The sequence below is a fragment of the Desmodus rotundus genome, chromosome 1 (genome assembly GCF_022682495.2).
Source record: "Desmodus rotundus isolate HL8 chromosome 1, HLdesRot8A.1, whole genome shotgun sequence".
Taxonomy (NCBI): Eukaryota; Metazoa; Chordata; class Mammalia; order Chiroptera; family Phyllostomidae; genus Desmodus; species Desmodus rotundus.
Window position 1 is genome coordinate 576,751 of NC_071387.1, and position 16,477 is coordinate 593,227.

Consider the following 16,477-nt stretch of genomic DNA (forward strand, 5'->3'; position numbering starts at 1 on the left):
AGACGTGGGTGTCCGGCCAGCACACACACATGTGCTGGGGCAGTCACTGGGGCAGCGACGGTGACACCGTGCAGACGCCCCAGCCCTGCCGGGACGGTGGGTTGGCCGGCCAGAGTGGAGGCTGCGGCAGCTCAGCCTGCAGCCCCTCTGCTCCCCAGGTCGGGGCGCCCCCGCTCCCCTGGAGGGTCTTCCTTCCCGGCCTGGCACCAAGGTGCTGCTGACACCTGGGGACTGGCAGGATGGGAGGTGACCGTGCAGGTGCGAGTGTGCAGGTCCCCACTTGCTCACTCGCTGCTGGCGGGACACCGAGCGGTGCTGCCTCTGAGGGGGTAGCTGGTGTTGCCTCAGAAGCGGTGCCCGCACATCCCACTTCCTGAGGCCCAGCCAGTGAGACGGGGACCACCACACACCAGCCTGCGTGTCACTGCGCAGCAGCTTCATGTGTGCTTGTCCCAAGCTGGAAACAGACGTTCTCCGTCCCCAGTGCAGTCACAGTGACAGGAGCCAGACCCCGTGTGACTCCGTTTATGTGACGTTTCGGGGCAGGAGAGAGCTGGGGGTTGCTGGGACCCGGTGAGGGAGGAGAGCATGGTGATGGGACTGGGCCGGGCACCAGGGAGGGTGCAGGGCACAGGGCGCCTTGAACGTGGGCCTGGGCTCCTCGGCAGCCCCCCCAAGCCGAGCCTCCTCCTCCCCACTCGCCGGGCTCCAGGGGCCCTTGCGGGAGCCACGTGCCAGCTGGAGTCGCAGGCCCCACGCTGCTGCGGGGCGGGGAGCTGGGGGAGCTGTCGGGACAGCTGGGGGCTCCCACTGTGCCTGTTGCTGCAGGGCCACACCGCACCCTACAAAACCGTGTCTGCCCGCGCCGCCGCCCCGTCCACCGTCCTCAGGCTTCCAGTGGTGGCTTTCCAAGGAGTGTTCAAGAAGTATCCCGAAACCCTGGTCAGGGTGGTGCAGGTGGGTGCTCCTCGGGACACCATCCCAGCTGTGGTGGTGTCTCCGTGCAGGTCCGCAGGAGGGGGACCGCAGGGGCAGCACCGAGGGGCACTTTGGAAAGCCTTGTCACATTTCGTCTGCTCCGAAAATTAACACTCATAACCTCAGACAGGCCTTCCTCCTGCCCGTACCCCCCAAAGGTTTTTTAATTTTAAACTTCTTGCTTGAAGTAAGTTTCGAGTTACAGAAAACTTACAAAACTAACGCTGAGAGCTCTTGCCCCTGATGCTGGCCCCTTAGGTGACCATGGCGATGGCCAAAACTTGGGGGCGGAGCTGCAGGCCCCCGAGGCCCCGTGGGCTCACGGGTGCCGGCCCTGCCGCCCACAGATCATCATGGTGCGGCTGCAGAGGGTCACCTTCCTGGCCCTGCACAGCTACCTGGGCCTGACCACGGAGCTCTTCAACCCGGTGCGTGCAGCTGTGAGAGGTGATGGCGGGGTCCTGGGGGCTCTGTCACTCGAAAGCGAGTGCCCATGGCTGAGCTGGAGGCCTTGCACTCAGAGTCGGCTGTCAGCGGGCAGGCTGGGCGGCGGGTTCCTTCTCAAAGCCGGAGCTGCTGCCTCCAGCACACCGGCTGCCCGGCTGCCAGCAGCCTGAGGGGGCCACGGTTCCTGTGCAGCCAGGTCTCGGGTTTGGTCCGGACCCAGCTCCTCCGATCCGCTGGGGCGCGCCAAGTGACGGCTGCCCAGTGGAGGCTGCCCCTCTTGTCCCTGGGGCCCCTTGACCGTCCTTTCTGTCAAGGCCAGAGGGTGGCTGTGACAGGGGAGAAGCTCGCTGCCACCCCCCAGAGTCCTTGGGAGAAGCAGATGGGACGGTCATGACCTGCTGTGTCCTCGTGGCCAGGAGAACACCTGGTCCCGGGAGCCGGTGCTGGTCAGGGGTCTGGTGGAGCCCAGCCACATCCCCACGGCCCCCGCCTGCCGAATGCGTGTTCACTCCTGGACCCCCAGACCTGGTGCTGTCCCGGGCTCCTCCTCTTCCTTTGCTGCTCTCTGAGGGCGAACCCTCTTGCTTTCTATGTGATTTTTATCTCGATGGAGACTGCTGTGGTTTCTGAGAATTTTGAGCATTATTTAAAATCGCTGGGTTTTTGTTGCCTCAAACAGTCCAGCCCCCTTTCATGTGGCGGCTCTCCCCAGCTGACCCTGGCCCCCATCCCTGAGGTGTGGCTGCCCCCCAAGGGTCTCCCACTTACTCCGAGAGCCTTGGGCGTCCTGGGAGGCACCTCCATTCTCTCCTATCTCCCATCGCAGGAGAGCCAGGCCATCCCCCTCGTGTCTGTGGCCAGCGTGGCTGCGGGAAAGGCCAAGAGGCAGGCAAGCTATGGCCCCGAGGAGCCAGGCGACCCAGGTACCTGCCCCTGGGACCCTCCTCCACCCAAGTCCAGGCCCCCTCCTGTCCGCTGGCCCTCTGGTCACCTGCTGTCTCCCCGTCTCTGTGGAGGGACTTAGCCCCAGGGAGAAGGTTTTCAGGGAGCAGGTGCTCTGAGATCTCCAGAGGGGCCTGGATTTGGGGAAAGAAACTGACCACTGAGGCTCCCCGGCCAGGAGTCCCTCCAGGGGACACGTGATACACAGCCACACTACCGGGTGTTTACAAACAGGTGCATCCACTCACCTGAAGGGCCGCTGGGGTGCTGATGGCCAGGCTCACCCCAGTGTGCTCAGGGGGTCCTCTGCTGGGAGTGGCTCGGAAGAAGGGCACCGTAGCTCCCTCCTGTGGCAGGAAGTGACCTTCAAGGTGCTCTGCCAACAGTGAGGGGCTGGGCAGCTCAGGAAGACCCTGGGGACAGGGCAGAGCAGGGCCTGTGTCTGAGGCTGTCCTTTGCTCGTCAGCCCCCTGGGCAGGTGGGCTCAGGTGATGACCAGCAGGGCAGGTGTGCAGAGGTGGTCCCCGGGCCCTGAGGTGGGCGATGTTGGCTGCTGTGGAGACAGAAACCTTGCCTCACACCCGTGCCCTCCCAGCAGACCGCGGGGGCAGCCGGGCAGCCGCCTCCGGGCTTCTGCTGAAGAGGAGTCACTCTGTCCCGCTGCCTTCTGTCCACGAGACCTCAGACGAGCTCGGCAAGGCCCAGGCTGGCGACCAGGCCCCTGCAGCTCCACCAGGTAAAGGGCCCCTCTCCCTGCCCCGGGTGCCGACCGGCGGGCGAGGCCTCAACCCGGGGACCTGGCGCCGGCCCCCTGGCTCGGTGGGAGGCAGTGGTGGGCCCTTGCGTCACCGCCCGTTTCACTGCATCCCCTGCGTCCATGTCCTGGCGTCCATGTGCGTGGTGCTGCACCCGTGGGCCCTGCGGGCCGCCCGAACCATCCTCCCTCCCCGTGCCCGCCTCACGTGAACACGCATCCTGCTGGGAGATGGTGTCCCAGGCTGCTGGGCCGTCGCTGTGGCAGGACCATCCCCAGGAGACACTGCCCGTGTGGGCCACTGCCGCTGGCGGCTCCCAGCTTTCTGAGTAGCTCTCGGTCGCAGAGGTCGCCTTGGCCTTTTGTCGGGCTGGTCCCCCCTTGGCAGTGACCTCTGCTGGTTTGTGAGCACTGCGGCCTTCGTCGCTGTCCCCCAGCACGGAGCTCTGAGCTGCCTCCCCAGGGCCTGTTTGCTCTGTTTGCCATCCGTCCCAGGCTGCAGGCCGGCTCCTGCAGGGAAATCGCACAGGGAACACGCTCCCCTAGTAGACCAGCTGCCCACCTGGAGATGGAGCTTTGGGTCTTGCTCCTTATCCCCGGGTTGGAAATGTCTCAGCTGTTTTCTGTCAGCTTCTCATGCTCACCTTCGACTTCGGGGTCTCTCGTTCCCCGTGTCCGTGCACATGGTTCACAGTGAGAATCTGCCTGCACCCCCCGCAGAATGTCGGACCGGCCGTCCTGCCTGTGGTGCCGCCACCCTGTGGAGCCGAGTTCACGCGTTGTAATCCACGTGCTGTGAAGTCCAGCCCTTCGAGAGTCCAGTTCAGTGGTTTTTCCTATGTTCTCCATCGATCACCACTGTCTGGTTCCAGAACATTCCCGTCACCCGGGAAAGATACCCCGTCCCCATGAGCATCGTGGCCCCAGCCCCTGGCAACCAACGACGTATTTCCTGTATCTGGGTTTACCTGTTGGATCTGCTTTTTAGGTGTTTTTTGTGGGTGCTTGGAGTGTTTGCCTGTTTCTTCACCAACACCAGGTCGCCTTTCATTTTTGAGGGCCGTTCACGGAGGTCCCGGGTGCCCACAGAGTGTGCGCATTGTGAGTTTTCACAGACGGAGCCCCCGTAAGGCCGGCCCCCAGCTGGAGAGACCAGCTGCCCGGAGGCCCCGTGCGCGCCCCGCCTTGCACAGCAGCAGTGCCATCAGGCCCTGCTCCCTGCCCCCGCTCCCCCGCCCCTGACTCGGAGGCGGGCCTGGGCCCCAGGCTGGTGTGTCCCTGCCATCCCCTGTGTCAGGTGACAGCGTGGGCCGCCCTGACTGCGGTGGGTCAGGCGTGCACACGCTGCTTGTGTGTATCTGTTGAAGGCATGGGCACATGTTCCCATGGAGACTGCTTGTCATGGAGTGCATGCGTGTTTACTCCTGAGATTGTTTAAAAAGATTTTATTTATTTATTTTTAGAGAGGTGAAGGGAGGGGAAGAGAGGGAGAGAGACATCAGTGTGTGGTTGCCTCTGACACACCCCCTACTGGGGACCTGGCCCGCAGCCCAGGCACCTGCCCTGACTGGGAATCGAACCAGCAGCCCTCTGGTTCACAGGCCGGCCATCAATCCACTGAGCCGTGCCAGCCAGGGCTGAACGTGGGTTTACAGGGACAGATCATGCCCCCGGCTCTCCACCAGCCTCGTGAGGCTGTCTGGTTGCTCTCTGTGCATCCTGGAGCCCCAGCCACGTGTGCCTGTTCACAGTTAGATCTGAGCAGTTCGATTCTCAGTCCCCTTGGTGGCAGCAAGCTCATGGACCACGCCTCCTGCCTCCCAGGCCACGGGGTATCAGGAAGTCCCCCGCCCAGCCCTGGTGGCTCTCTGTCGTCTTCACACTGGCAGCCTGTGCTCCACGTGAGGCTTGGCCTTCCCGACGCCAGGAGCCCAAGCACCTGCCTGCAGCCCCGGGACGAGGCAGGCAACTGCTTGTCTCCCTGTGTCTCCCTGTCACGCAAGCCCGCACGCCTTCGGCGCCCTGGACAGGCTTGCAGTTTTGTGTACAGGTGCTTTCCGCTCACTTTCCACTCCTGACGGCGTCTTGATGGACAGAAGTTCTTAAATTTGAGTCCAGTTTGTCAAGTATTTTCCTTTGTGGCCCACGCATTTTGTTTAGGAAATTGCTTGCGAGATTTAACATCCTAATTTGCATAGCCACTCCTTGGGATTGGGTCTCTCATATAAAGTGAGTGGGGGTCCATATGGGTATCCATCCCGTGGACTCGCCACATTTAAAAAAAAATACGTTCAGTGAGTTTTTTCAAATAGAAGCTTAAATGATAGATAACTGAAAAGAGTAGTGGTCCACGTGTGGTGAACTCGAGTGTGAACTCTCCAGTATGAGGGCACGGCAGTTAACGTCCACCAAGCACCAGGGTCCGCCCCGGCCCGCGCGGACCATTGTCTCCCACAGCACATTCCTGGCAGGCAGCGGGCACAGTGTGGCAATGTAGTAAACTATGATACGAGTTAACACGTGTCACATAGTAACATTGTAACAAGTACTATAAGTTCACGGTATCTCAGGATGGGGGAAAGAAGTTATTAACTGCTCTGTTATTCAGAACACTTCGAATCTTATTCAAATAAGATGGGAGCTGGGCAGACTGACTCCCTATGAAACGTAGCCTTCGAGACGCTTGTGGGAACCAGTTGCGCGGCTCCTGGTAACTGTCCGTCTGAGTGCAGGCTCCATTCTCGAGCCGGGTGCAGGATGGTGCGGACCCAGTCCACTCTCAAAGCACAGTGGGCACACTCCTGTCCGCTTCCTCCGACGCAAGCCCACCCTGTGCCGTTTCTGTGCCCCTGGCGCAGTTTCTGTGTGCCGACGAGCTGGTTTCTGTGAGGGTGGCCGACCACTTTGCGTGACCTGTGGCTTGTGCTGCTTTTTCCTGGAGGGCGAGGCCATGGCTGGGGTAGGCCAGGGTTCTCTGGAACCTGCTGCCACGGTGCTGTCGGTCGCCCCACCCCCGGGGAGTGTGTCCCCACTTTTCAAGGCTGAGGGTTTCTAAAGGTGACAGGGCTCTCCAGGTGTGAGTGATAGGCCTTGCCTGCCTGGTGCGCACAGAGGAGCAGCACCTGCTCCTCCCACCCCTCCCACCTCTCCTTGGGGGTGCCGCTCCTTCCCGTCAGGCCCGGCTGCACCTCCTTATGTGGGAAGCTCACCGTATTCCCGACTGCGGGAGGGTTAGGGTGAGCCTGGCCCCTGGGCGCATCGCAGGGACCACAGCCTGGCTCGTGCCTGGGGGCTTGGGAGGCGGACCCAGTGCCAAGTCTGTCGTGACCCGGTGAGAGTGGCTGATGCTGGTGTGAGCACGTTTAAAAGGCCCAACAGCACCACGGCCTCACTCCCAGACCGAGTCTCACCTACGGGTGGGTCCGCAGGTGTTGGGGTGCCCGGCCAGCCCTCCCGCCAGTACAAGTTCTGAGGCTCTCCTCCGTCTGCAGGTGCCGCCTCAGACCCGCGGACGGCCTGTGATCGTGCCCGGGTCCCCCTGCATGCAGAGGAGCGCCCCGGGAGTGTGGTGGCCGGCAAGGTAGGTCATGCCCTCCTCGTCCCCCTGCTCGGGCCGCCCTTCCCCTGTGGCCCTTCTGATCGCAGGTCTGCGCTCTCCTCCAGCCCAAGAAGAGTGTGGTCGTCGCAGAGACCCCCTCTGCTATCTTCCACTACTCGGACGGCAACTCGGATGAGCCTGTCGCCAGCTCGAAGACAGATGCCATCTTCAGAGCTGCCAAGAAGGACCTGCTGACCCTGATGAAGCTGGACGTAGGTGTCCCCAGCCCCTGGCTGTGCTGAGGGGGTCGGTATGTGGCTCCCAGAGGCTCTGTGCCAGGACCGTGCCTGCTGGGTGGCGTCCGCAGGCAGAGGCCCCTCACCCTCCTCCCTGCGTGCTCAGAAGCGGCCCCTGTGACTTCGTACGGAAGTGTTCCTGTTGCTTCTCCTTTCCGAGGTTTCTGCGCACACGGAGTCAGGGCCTGTTCACGTACATGTTTGCTCTGTCGGCGGCTCCGCCCCATCTGCACCCTCACAGTGCGGCACCCCTACCCGCCGGGCCATCAGAGAGCAGGAGACGGGCTTCTTTCCGCACCCTTCCAGCCCTCAGGGGCCTCCTTCTTGCTCAGAAAAAGGGGCTTTAAAAATAAAAAGTCCTCACCCGAGGACATGCCTTACTGATCTTAGAGAGAGAGGAAGAGAGAAACATCGACCAATTGCCTCCTATACCTCTGGTGCTTGGGACGACGCTCCGACCAACCGAGCCGCCCGGCTGGGGCTGAGAAGGGTTCCTTACGGAAGTTATTGTCACCTGCACCTAAGGCACCACACAGCATCCCGACTGGGACTCCTTTCGGGCCAGTGCCGGGGGACAAAGGAATGACGAGGATGCCCTCTCCTGTCCGTGTGGGAACGTGCGGGGTCTCTTCCTGCTCGTTGGCTCGGAGCTCCGGGCCACTTCCATCTGTCTCTCCATGCCTGCTGGACGGGCCGGCCCCTTCCTCTCTTCCCCCGGAGACTGAAGTGAATGCGCGTCGGTCCCCCGTGAGGTTCCCACATACCTTCCTGTGCAGGCGTGTCATTCACGCTCGCCTGGCCTCCGGCCCCAGCCGCTCCCCACTCTTGGACCCAACTCCTGAGCTGCTTCTTGCTGGGGGTCAGTGGCCGTGCCCAGGGGCAGAGCTGCTGTCTGCTGGGGTCGTGCCGCGCTGTGTCCAGCTGAGCCCCGCTCGCCCGGGTGTTTGTTCTGTGTTCCGCGTGCTGGCGTTGGCAGGGACGCCCCTCCCTGGGCTCTGAGCTGCCTGGACACCTGGCGCAGGGGTAGTGCGTCCCCCCGGCGCCTCCACCCCCCCAGTGCTGTCTCAGACATTAGACAAGACGCCCTCGCGCCCACGCCCTCTGTCCCACCAGGGCACCGAGGTCATGTTGGACGCTGGGCACGGCCACACCGGGGCCTCTGTCCGGGGCGGCCCGCCTCGTGTCCGTGTCAGCGTCAGCAGGTGGCTGCGTCCCCAGTGTCCACTCCGCCTCCTGTGGGGCGCGCGCCGCCTCCCTGAGCTCCTTGTGTCAACGCCACGTTTCCGTTTGCAGGACCCTTCGCTGTTAGATGGCCGGGTGACATTTCTCCACGTCCCAGGGGGCACAGTGGTGTCCAGGCAGGGAGACCAGGTGAGGGAAAGGCCATGGTCGGAGGGGTCCGTCACAGGCGCCGGTATCCTGGGTCCTGCTCACCCTCTGCAGAGGAGGCGTCAGGCCCAGGTGACTCAAGCAATCGGCACAGGGTGAGCTGGGCCGGGTGGGATGCGGGACGTGGAGCACAGCGGGGGCCTGCAGGCGGCTTCAGGCCTCCTGAGGACTCTCCCTGAGACACCCACAGGCGTCAGTGGCCCTGTCCCCGCCCCTTCCCTCTCTCCCCTGCGTTTTTGTCCTTCTCTTGGAGGAAGCAGACAGCTAGCTGACTTCCCACACCCAGAGAGTATGGGGCACCCGGTTGGAAGCCCTCGGCCTTTCCCCCAGCTGCCCACGCCAGGCGGCCTTGCTTCTGCCCTGCCCCTGCCCCGTTAAGCCTGTTTGGGTTCCTGCCACCCTGGCCCCCTCCTGCACAGACCACAGAGCCGTGACCCAGTTGGGGAGGGTGAGTGGGTTTGGAAAGAGGCCACAGGATGGACACAGATACGTGGGGTTGGCATCAGAGCTGTTTCAGGGGCACATTTGCCGATGTTGGACCCGAAATGCCTGTGATGTGTGCAGGGCAGCTGGGGGCAGGGGTCTGCTGTCTGCCATCAGGGGCAGACCTGTCCAGGCTGGGCAGGGGGTGCTGCTCCTGGGGACATGGGGCCTGTGGGTGCTAGGCAGAGAGAGAGGCCGTGTCCTGACCTCTCAGTGAGCGTGGGGCCAGCCCCACAGCTGCAGGACAGGTCAGGGTGGGGTGTGGGGTGGAGGCAGGCAGAGGGTGCCGCTGACCCGGGCCGTCCCTCCAGGACGTGAACATTGTCTTCGTGGTCTCGGGGCTGCTGCACGTGTACCAGCGGAAGATCGACAGCGAGGAGGACAGCTGCCTGTTCGTCGCACGGCCCGGGGAGCTGGTGGGCCAGCTGGCCGTGCTCACGGGCGAGCCGCTCATCTTCACCGTCAGGGCCAACCGGGACTGCAGCTTCCTGTGCATCTCCAAGGCCCACTTCTACGAGTGGGTCCCGCTGGCCCGCGTGCCGCGAGGGCCAGGGCTGCTTGTGGGGCCCACGTTTCACAGGCCCCGCCCTGCCCCGAGTGTCCTTGAGGAGATGGCGTCCTGGCAGGAAGGCAGGGTGGGGGGTGTCAGGCTGTGGGCGTCACTGTGTCCCTCGGCCTCTGGAAGCCAAGGTGGACTCAGTGCCTTCCTAGGACAGCCAGTCTCCCTGGCTGGACGCAGCCCATGTCAACCCCACCAGCCCCGCCAGGCCCAGATGCGGGAGCAGCCTGGGGGAGCTTGGCCTGGTGCCTTTGTGTCCTTGAGTGTGCGTGTGTCTGTCCCCAAGTGTGTCTGTGCTCACAGCCTGAGCCCCTGACGGGGCAGCTCCTGCCCTGCAGCCATCATCCCCTCCCTCCTGAGGGTCCTCGTCCCACCTGGGGCTTCAGGCCCGAGGTCTCTGCCACCCATGGCTGGGACGGCCCCACGAGTGGCCTGTGCTCCAAGGACCCCGGGGGTGGGTGACAGCTGGCAGGGACTTTGCCAGCTCTCCCAAAGCTGCTGGTCACCGGGCACACGGGGTGGATGGGGCTGATGTGACTGGGCTCCCCTGTGCCGTGTCCCGGCCCCTGGGCTGCCCATGTCACCTGCTCAGTGAACGTCAGTTTGACAAGTGGGGGTGGCAGGGGCTGCGTACCCTCAAGTGCCGTGACCTGGAGGAAGGGGTGGGGCTAGAGGGGTCGGCTGCAGGCCACAGGCTGCAGTAACCCTGGGCTGGTCTGGCAGGATCATGCGGAAGCAGCCGAACGTCGTCCTGGGCGTCGCGCACACGGTCGTGAAGCGAGTGTCGTCCTTCGTGCGGCAGATCGACTTTGCCCTGGACTGGATGGAGGTGGAAGCCGGGCGCGCCGTGTACAGGTGGGCGTTGGGTGGAGCTCAGGGGAGGGGGGGGGGCACTGCCAGGTGTGGCTCCCAGGGCTGCCCGTGACACGCGGCCCTGGCTCCGGGCTCACCTGCCCACACCTGGATACATGCAGGCAGACCCACACCCTCCTGGAAAGTGGCCCCAAAGGTCAACGCCGCAGCGGCGTTTGTGAAGGTGCTGCTGCACCGCCCCCCCGCCCTCTTGGGACCTTGGGGCGCCCTCAGCGCCGCAGCAGAGGGGCAGCTGCACGCGGACCTGCGTCACAGCTGCCCACGTTCATGGGGTTGGACGTCAAAATGGAGACACAGTTACATGTGTGATTATTTCCTAGAAAATCATGGTAAGCCTGTTACATGCTGGCATACGTGTTACTCAATGGAAAATAAGAGCGTTTCCCAAACAACAAGTGTTTAGCGGGAAGACTGCATCCCTTTCTCCGCTCCGTGGTGTGGCTGGGGCCCCCGGCCAGCACCCTGCCCACTCGCAGCCCCTGTCCCTGCAGGCAGGGGGACAAGTCGGACTGCACCTACATCGTCCTCAGCGGCCGGCTGCGCTCGGTGATCCGTCAGGACGACCTCAAAAAGCGCCTGGCCGGGGAGTATGGCCGCGGAGACCTCATTGGCGTGGTAAGCTGGGGGGCCGCCCTGCTGGGCCCTGCCCTGGGGTGATGCCTGGCCCCACCTGGCTCCTGAGCTGCTGGGCCGGGGAGGGTTGCTCAGCATGGCATGACGGGAGAGCCAGCACCAACCCCCCCACACCCCCCGCCCCCCTGTCCAGGGGCTGCCCCGTGGTTTTCAGTTTTCTGTCATGGGTTAGCATGGGCGGAATCCAAGGGCCAAAGCGCTCCAGGGAGGCCGGCAGGGTGGGGATGGGGGGTCCCTGCCCCAGGAGTCCCGCCTGCTCCTGCTTTTGGGAAGCGCTGCCATTCGGTCCGCCCCCTGCTTCGGGGTGCAGGGCAGTGGGGTGCAGTGCGGCCACAGCTGCCTGGCATCTCCCCCTCAGGTGGAGACGCTCACCCACCAGCCCAGGGCGACTACGGTGCACGCCGTGCGGGACTCCGAGCTGGCCAAGGTGCCGTCAGGGGCACTCACGTCCATCAAACGCCGGTACCCACAAGTAAGGGCTCCGAGCGGAGCTGCCTTGGGGGGCAGGGCGCCCGCACTCTGAGACCGCTGTGCCCGGGCAGGGGGCCTTCTGTTCCAGGGTCAGAGCAAGGTGCAGGGAGAGATAGTCTGGAGCAGACAGGTCTCACGGTTCTGAAGGGGAGCACGGGCCTCAGGGCAGGAGGCCTGGGCGGCGGCAGGGGGCGGGAAGGTGCTCAGGGACCCGCAAGTGAAGCCTGCTGGGCACTGCGGCCCTGAGGCTGCACCCACACCTGCCATCTCACAAGCGACACTGCCCTTGTCACAGGGGAGGAGTTGATGGCAGGCACAGGCAGGTGTGATCACAGTGTGGGCTTCCCTGCGTGCAGCCGAGGGGTCAGGGTGCGTGAGGCGGGCGCCCGGGGGCAGGTGGGGGCTGGGCCGGGGCAGTGGGGGAGTCGGCCCTGCCCCTGGGCCACTACTGTGGCTGATGGTCTGGTCTTGTCCTGCCTGCCTCTCAGGTGCTTGGAGAAGGAGTGCGAGGCATGGCCGTCCCTGTCAGTACACGAGGCGTGTGGGTGGCGTGCGGTCGTCTCTGTTCTAGAACAAGTGGAAAACCCACCTGTTTATTACGTGAAATGAACGGGAGCTTAATACAGAAACGCGATAAAAATGACAAAACCTAAACCATGTCTCTTAACACTACAGCTGTGATAAATATTAGCAAATCAGCTCTAAAAAGTGTGTCTGGTTTGGGGGTGTCAGTCCGACCATGGGAAGTTACTAAAACGTGATAAACTACGGCAGAAGTCAAAAGAGGGTTAGGGTTACATCAGGGTGTTTGACGAAATTCAGCCATTTATAATAAACGCTGAATAAAATAGACCTGAGGGACCGTTTGGAAAAAGCGCCAGCTAACACAGGGCGTGGGGGCTCTGGAACGGCGGGCACACGCGTGGAGGAAGGGTGAAACCGTATGTGCAGACGGGGCGCGCGGTTTTCTGTACTGGGGACCTGCCAAGGGAGTCGGCGGGGTCCTGGGCGTTGAGACCGCATAACAAGGGCCAGCACTTCCTTAGTCCAGGGCCGTCTGACTCACCGTCACCGGGGCCACCGCAGCCTCGGGTGCCTTCAGAGGGCCGAGGTTGACTTTCGGACTGTTTCAGTTAACAGATAAGCGAGAGCTCGGCGCTGCCGCCAGGTAGAAACAAGGTGGAGGGCCGGGCTTGGCCCTCGGGCCTTGTGTTTGCCACCTGTGCCTTAGTCCTTCCTACCATGTGGAAATGGAAACGGAACAGACTCCCAGTTAAATTGTAGAGTTGTTGTTGTTGTTTTAGATTTTATTTATTTGTTTTTAGAGAGAGGGGAAGGGAGGGAGAAAGAGAGGAAGAGAAACATCAATGTGTGGTTGCCTCTCACATGCCCTCAACTGGGGACCTGGCCGGCAACCCAGGCATGTGTCCCAACTGGGAATCAAACCAGGTCGCAGGCTGGCGCTCAGTCTACTGAGCCACACCAGCCAGGGTGGAGTTCTCAGGTTAAGGTCAGTGAAAAAGGCTCTGGCCAGTGTGGGCAGCAGGTCCGGGCCCCTCACAGGGCAGGGCTGTCCTGCCAGGAGCAGCCGTCCCCCTGGGTGACTAACAGGTGGGGCACAAAGACAGGGAGACGCTGGACAAAGGGCCAACTCAGGTCCCGGTCCAGACAGAGCAGGACTGAGTGAGGCCCATCACCTACCCAGGGGCCAGAGCTGCTGGCAGCCACGTGGCTCTGAAAACGTGGATCCAAGGGACTCTGCTTCTTGGTTTAAAATGAGTAGTTTCCCCCCTAGGTTGTGACTCGGCTGATCCATCTCCTGGGCGAGAAGATCCTGGGCAGCCTCCAACAGGGGACCGCGCCCGGTGAGTCCCCTGGCCAAGGCACGGGGCTGCAGCCTGCTGGCTGTCCCAGGACCCCTGCTTCGGCCTGCTGCCCCCTCTGCCCCAGCCGCCAGTTCAGTGCGGCCCCCGGGACCCGTGCACCCTGGCTCTCAGCCCCTCAGTTCCCCTGGTGGCCTTCGTGTTTCCCTGCTGTGCTTGTCCCTGCCCATCAGCTGCTTGACACTGTGTGTCTGCCCCGGGAGCCACGTTGTCCCTCCTGCACCAGCCCGTGAGCTGCAGGAGGCAGCGATGTGTCCGGCCTCGTCCACTACGGACCACAGAGGGGTGAGGGGATGGGGGTAGACATGCGGGGCTCCTCTCAGACGGCCCCATGTGCAGAGACCCTGTGCCCAGCGAGGTACGGTCCTGGGCGGACACGGCATGTCTGCTTCAGGTCACATTACTTTTGGGGGGGGGGTTATTTTATTTTACTCTTAAATTATGTTTTATTGATTATTCAGGTGTCCTGATTTTCCCCCCTTTGCCCCCCTCCACCCAGCAGCCCCCACTCCCGCAGGCCATCCCCCCCACCCTTATTTGTGCCCTTGTGTCCGTGGGTCATGCATACAAGTTCTTTGCTCCATCCCTAGGGCTGTTTTTCAAAGATTTTACTTATTTATTTTTAGAGAGAGCAGAAGGGAGAGAGAAAGAGAGGGAAAGAAACATCAACGTGTGGTTGCCTCTCACACACCCCTTATGGGAATGTGCTCTGACTGGGAATCGAACCTGGAACCCTTTGGTTCACGGGCCTGTGCTCAAACCACTGAGCTACACCAGGGCTATTTGTACTTCTTAACCCCCTCGCCTCTTCCCCCATCACCCCAACCTCTCTACCATCTGGCAACCTTCCAGTAACTGACTTATTTTCCCTCGCTGCTTTTAAGATCTCTGTATCTTTAACCTTTGGCATTTTAATTATAATGTGTCTTGGAGTGGCCTCTTTGCATCCCTCTTGTTTGGGACTCTCTGTGCTTCCGGGACTTGCATGTCTATTTCCTTCACCAAATTAGGGAAGTTTTATTTCACTCTTTTTTCAGATAGATTTCCAATTTCTTCCTCTCCTCTCCCTCTGGCGCCCCTATGATGTGAGTGTTGGACCTCTTGAAGTTGTCCCAGAGGCTGCTTACGCTCTCCTCATTTTTCTGGATTCTTTTTTCTTCCTGTTGTTCTGATGGGTTGTTTTTGGTTCCTTATGTTCCAAATCATTGATGTGATTCTCGGCTTCATCCACTCTACTGTTGTTTCCCTGTAAATTGTTCTTTATTTTGGTTAGTGTGCCCTTCGTTCCTGGCGGGGTCTTTTTTATGCTGCTGAGCTCCTCACTAGTTCCCTGAGCTGCCTGATCACCAGTTTTGTGAACTGTGCGTCTGATAGGTTGCTTATCTCCATTTGGTTTAACTCTTTTTCTGGAGATTTGTTTGTTTTTTCATTTGGGCCACGTTTCTTCGTCTCCTCATTTTGGCAGCCTCCCTGTGTTTGTTTCTGTGTATTAGGTAGAGCTGCTGTGACTCCGTGTGTTGGTAGCGTGGGCTAATGTAGTAGGTGTCCTGTGGGGTCCAGTGGCACAGCCTCCCCATCACCCAAGCTGGGTACTCGAGGTTTGCCCTTCATGTGGGCTGAGTACACCCTCCTCTTGTAGTTGAGCCTTTGTTGCTGTTAGCAGGTCAATGGGAGGGATTTCCCCAGGCCAGGCAGCTGCAAGGACTGGCTGTGACCACTGACCACCAACCTCCGCCCTCTGGGGAGCATCAGCTGTGCAGGGACAGGGTGGTGGTGCTCCAATGTGGTCCGTTGCTGTCCACTGTGCGTGTGGGGACTGGGGTTTCCCAGGTGGTGCAGGCCAAGGTCAGTCCCCGCCTGTGTTTGCCTGGGGCCCCCTGTCTGAGCTACACAGCAATCTGAGATGGCTGCTCCTTGTGCTGGGCTTGGAGATTCCCAGAGGAAGACAAACTGTGAATCTAGTCTGGCTGCTGCTCCTGCTGGGCCTGGGGCTCACTAAGCCAGCTGTGCCTGTTTGAGAGGATTTATGGAAAAGCAGCTTGGGTGGGCCTGTAAGTTGGGTGGGGCAGACTCTCTGGGGATCTCCAAGGCAGGTCAATCAGTGTTAGCCATGAAGTCTCAGGTGTGGCACCAGCTTGCTGGCTTAGTGGCTCAGTAAAGGGACAATGGTCTGTGCTCACCCCAATGCCAGACACTTCAGCTGCTCCCTGCGTGCCACTGGTGCCTTTCAAACTGCCCCATGGTGCTGGAGGTCAGAGGGAGTGAGTCTGAGTAGGTGAGTCCATGTGTGGGTTCTTTAAGAGGAACTGCTTGGGGCTCCAGCAGTTTCTTCCACCAACTTAATCCCCTCTGGTTTTGCATCCAGAAGTTGTGGGGACTTATCTTCCTGGCACTGGAACCCTGGACTGGGGGCCTGGTGTGGGGCCCGGACTCCTCGCTCCCGAGATATCCCTCCCGAATGTTTACCCACCACACGTGGGTGTGGGACCAGCCCATACGCCATCTGCGCCCCTCCCACCAGTCTGGGTGGATGTGGTTTCTCTAATTCCATAGTTGTCAGGCTTGCATTCAACTTGAGTTCTTGCAGTTCTGAGTGATGGTTGTTCTGTATTTTAGTTGTAATTTTGATGTGGTTGTGGGAGGAGCTGAGCTGTGGGTGCCTACGCCGCCAGCTTAACTGGCAGCCCCTCATTTTACCTTTAACCGACCAGCATGGCTGTGTGTGAAGCAGGTTTCTGGTAGAGTTGGGCTGTGTTTTGTCTTCCTTCTGACAGTCTGTGTCCTTGTGTTCAGCCCATTCGCGTCTGATGCTGTCATTCAAGGGCTGGGGTGCCTGTCCCTTCCTTGCGGTTTTCTGTTCTCCCCTTTTCCCAGCACTCCCCTCCTCGCTCCTGTCTTCTCGGTGCCGAGTGTTCCACTGTTGCCTGTCCCGTCTTTCTCGCCAGCGCCGCCTCCCATCAGTGCAGTGTGCACACTTGTCGCTGTTCGGTCACGGCACTCTTCTCTCGGTGCCGTGGCTGTGAAATGTCACCTCTACGTGGGTTGAGTGAGAAGCCCTTGCACAATATGGTGACTTTTGCTCTCAGCTGTCAGGTGTGTTTGAAGCTTGGGGCCAAGCGTCCGATACCCGCTTTCCCGGCCCCTCTTCCATCACCCTGGGTCCCAGGCTCCCCCCGGACTACCATCCCCACCCCCACCTCTGGCCCCTTCCCTTCTCTCTGAAGAAGCTGC

The 16,477-nt window shown here is 61.3% G+C and overlaps 1 protein-coding gene across 5 annotated transcripts in view; it reads left to right on the forward strand.

Moving 5' to 3' along the window:
- Positions 1-16,477, forward strand: part of PNPLA7 (patatin like phospholipase domain containing 7) — a 45,766-nt gene that overhangs the window by 10,858 nt on the left and 18,431 nt on the right. For 3 of the 5 annotated variants that reach the window (XM_053918483.2, XM_053918482.2, XM_053918495.1), the window contains 12 exons: positions 829-957; positions 1,326-1,406; positions 2,252-2,348; positions 2,963-3,103; positions 6,613-6,701; positions 6,785-6,931; positions 8,249-8,416; positions 9,139-9,344; positions 10,110-10,241; positions 10,751-10,874; positions 11,251-11,364; positions 13,159-13,228. In XM_053918483.2, the coding sequence (XP_053774458.1) occupies positions 829-957; positions 1,326-1,406; positions 2,252-2,348; positions 2,963-3,103; positions 6,613-6,701; positions 6,785-6,931; positions 8,249-8,416; positions 9,139-9,344; positions 10,110-10,241; positions 10,751-10,874; positions 11,251-11,364; positions 13,159-13,228 (1,498 nt within the window). The remainder of the gene's footprint in view (positions 1-828; positions 958-1,325; positions 1,407-2,251; positions 2,349-2,962; positions 3,104-6,612; positions 6,702-6,784; positions 6,932-8,248; positions 8,417-9,138; positions 9,345-10,109; positions 10,242-10,750; positions 10,875-11,250; positions 11,365-13,158; positions 13,229-16,477) is intronic. The other 2 variants (XM_053918484.1, XM_053918492.1) reach the window with 2 other exon arrangements.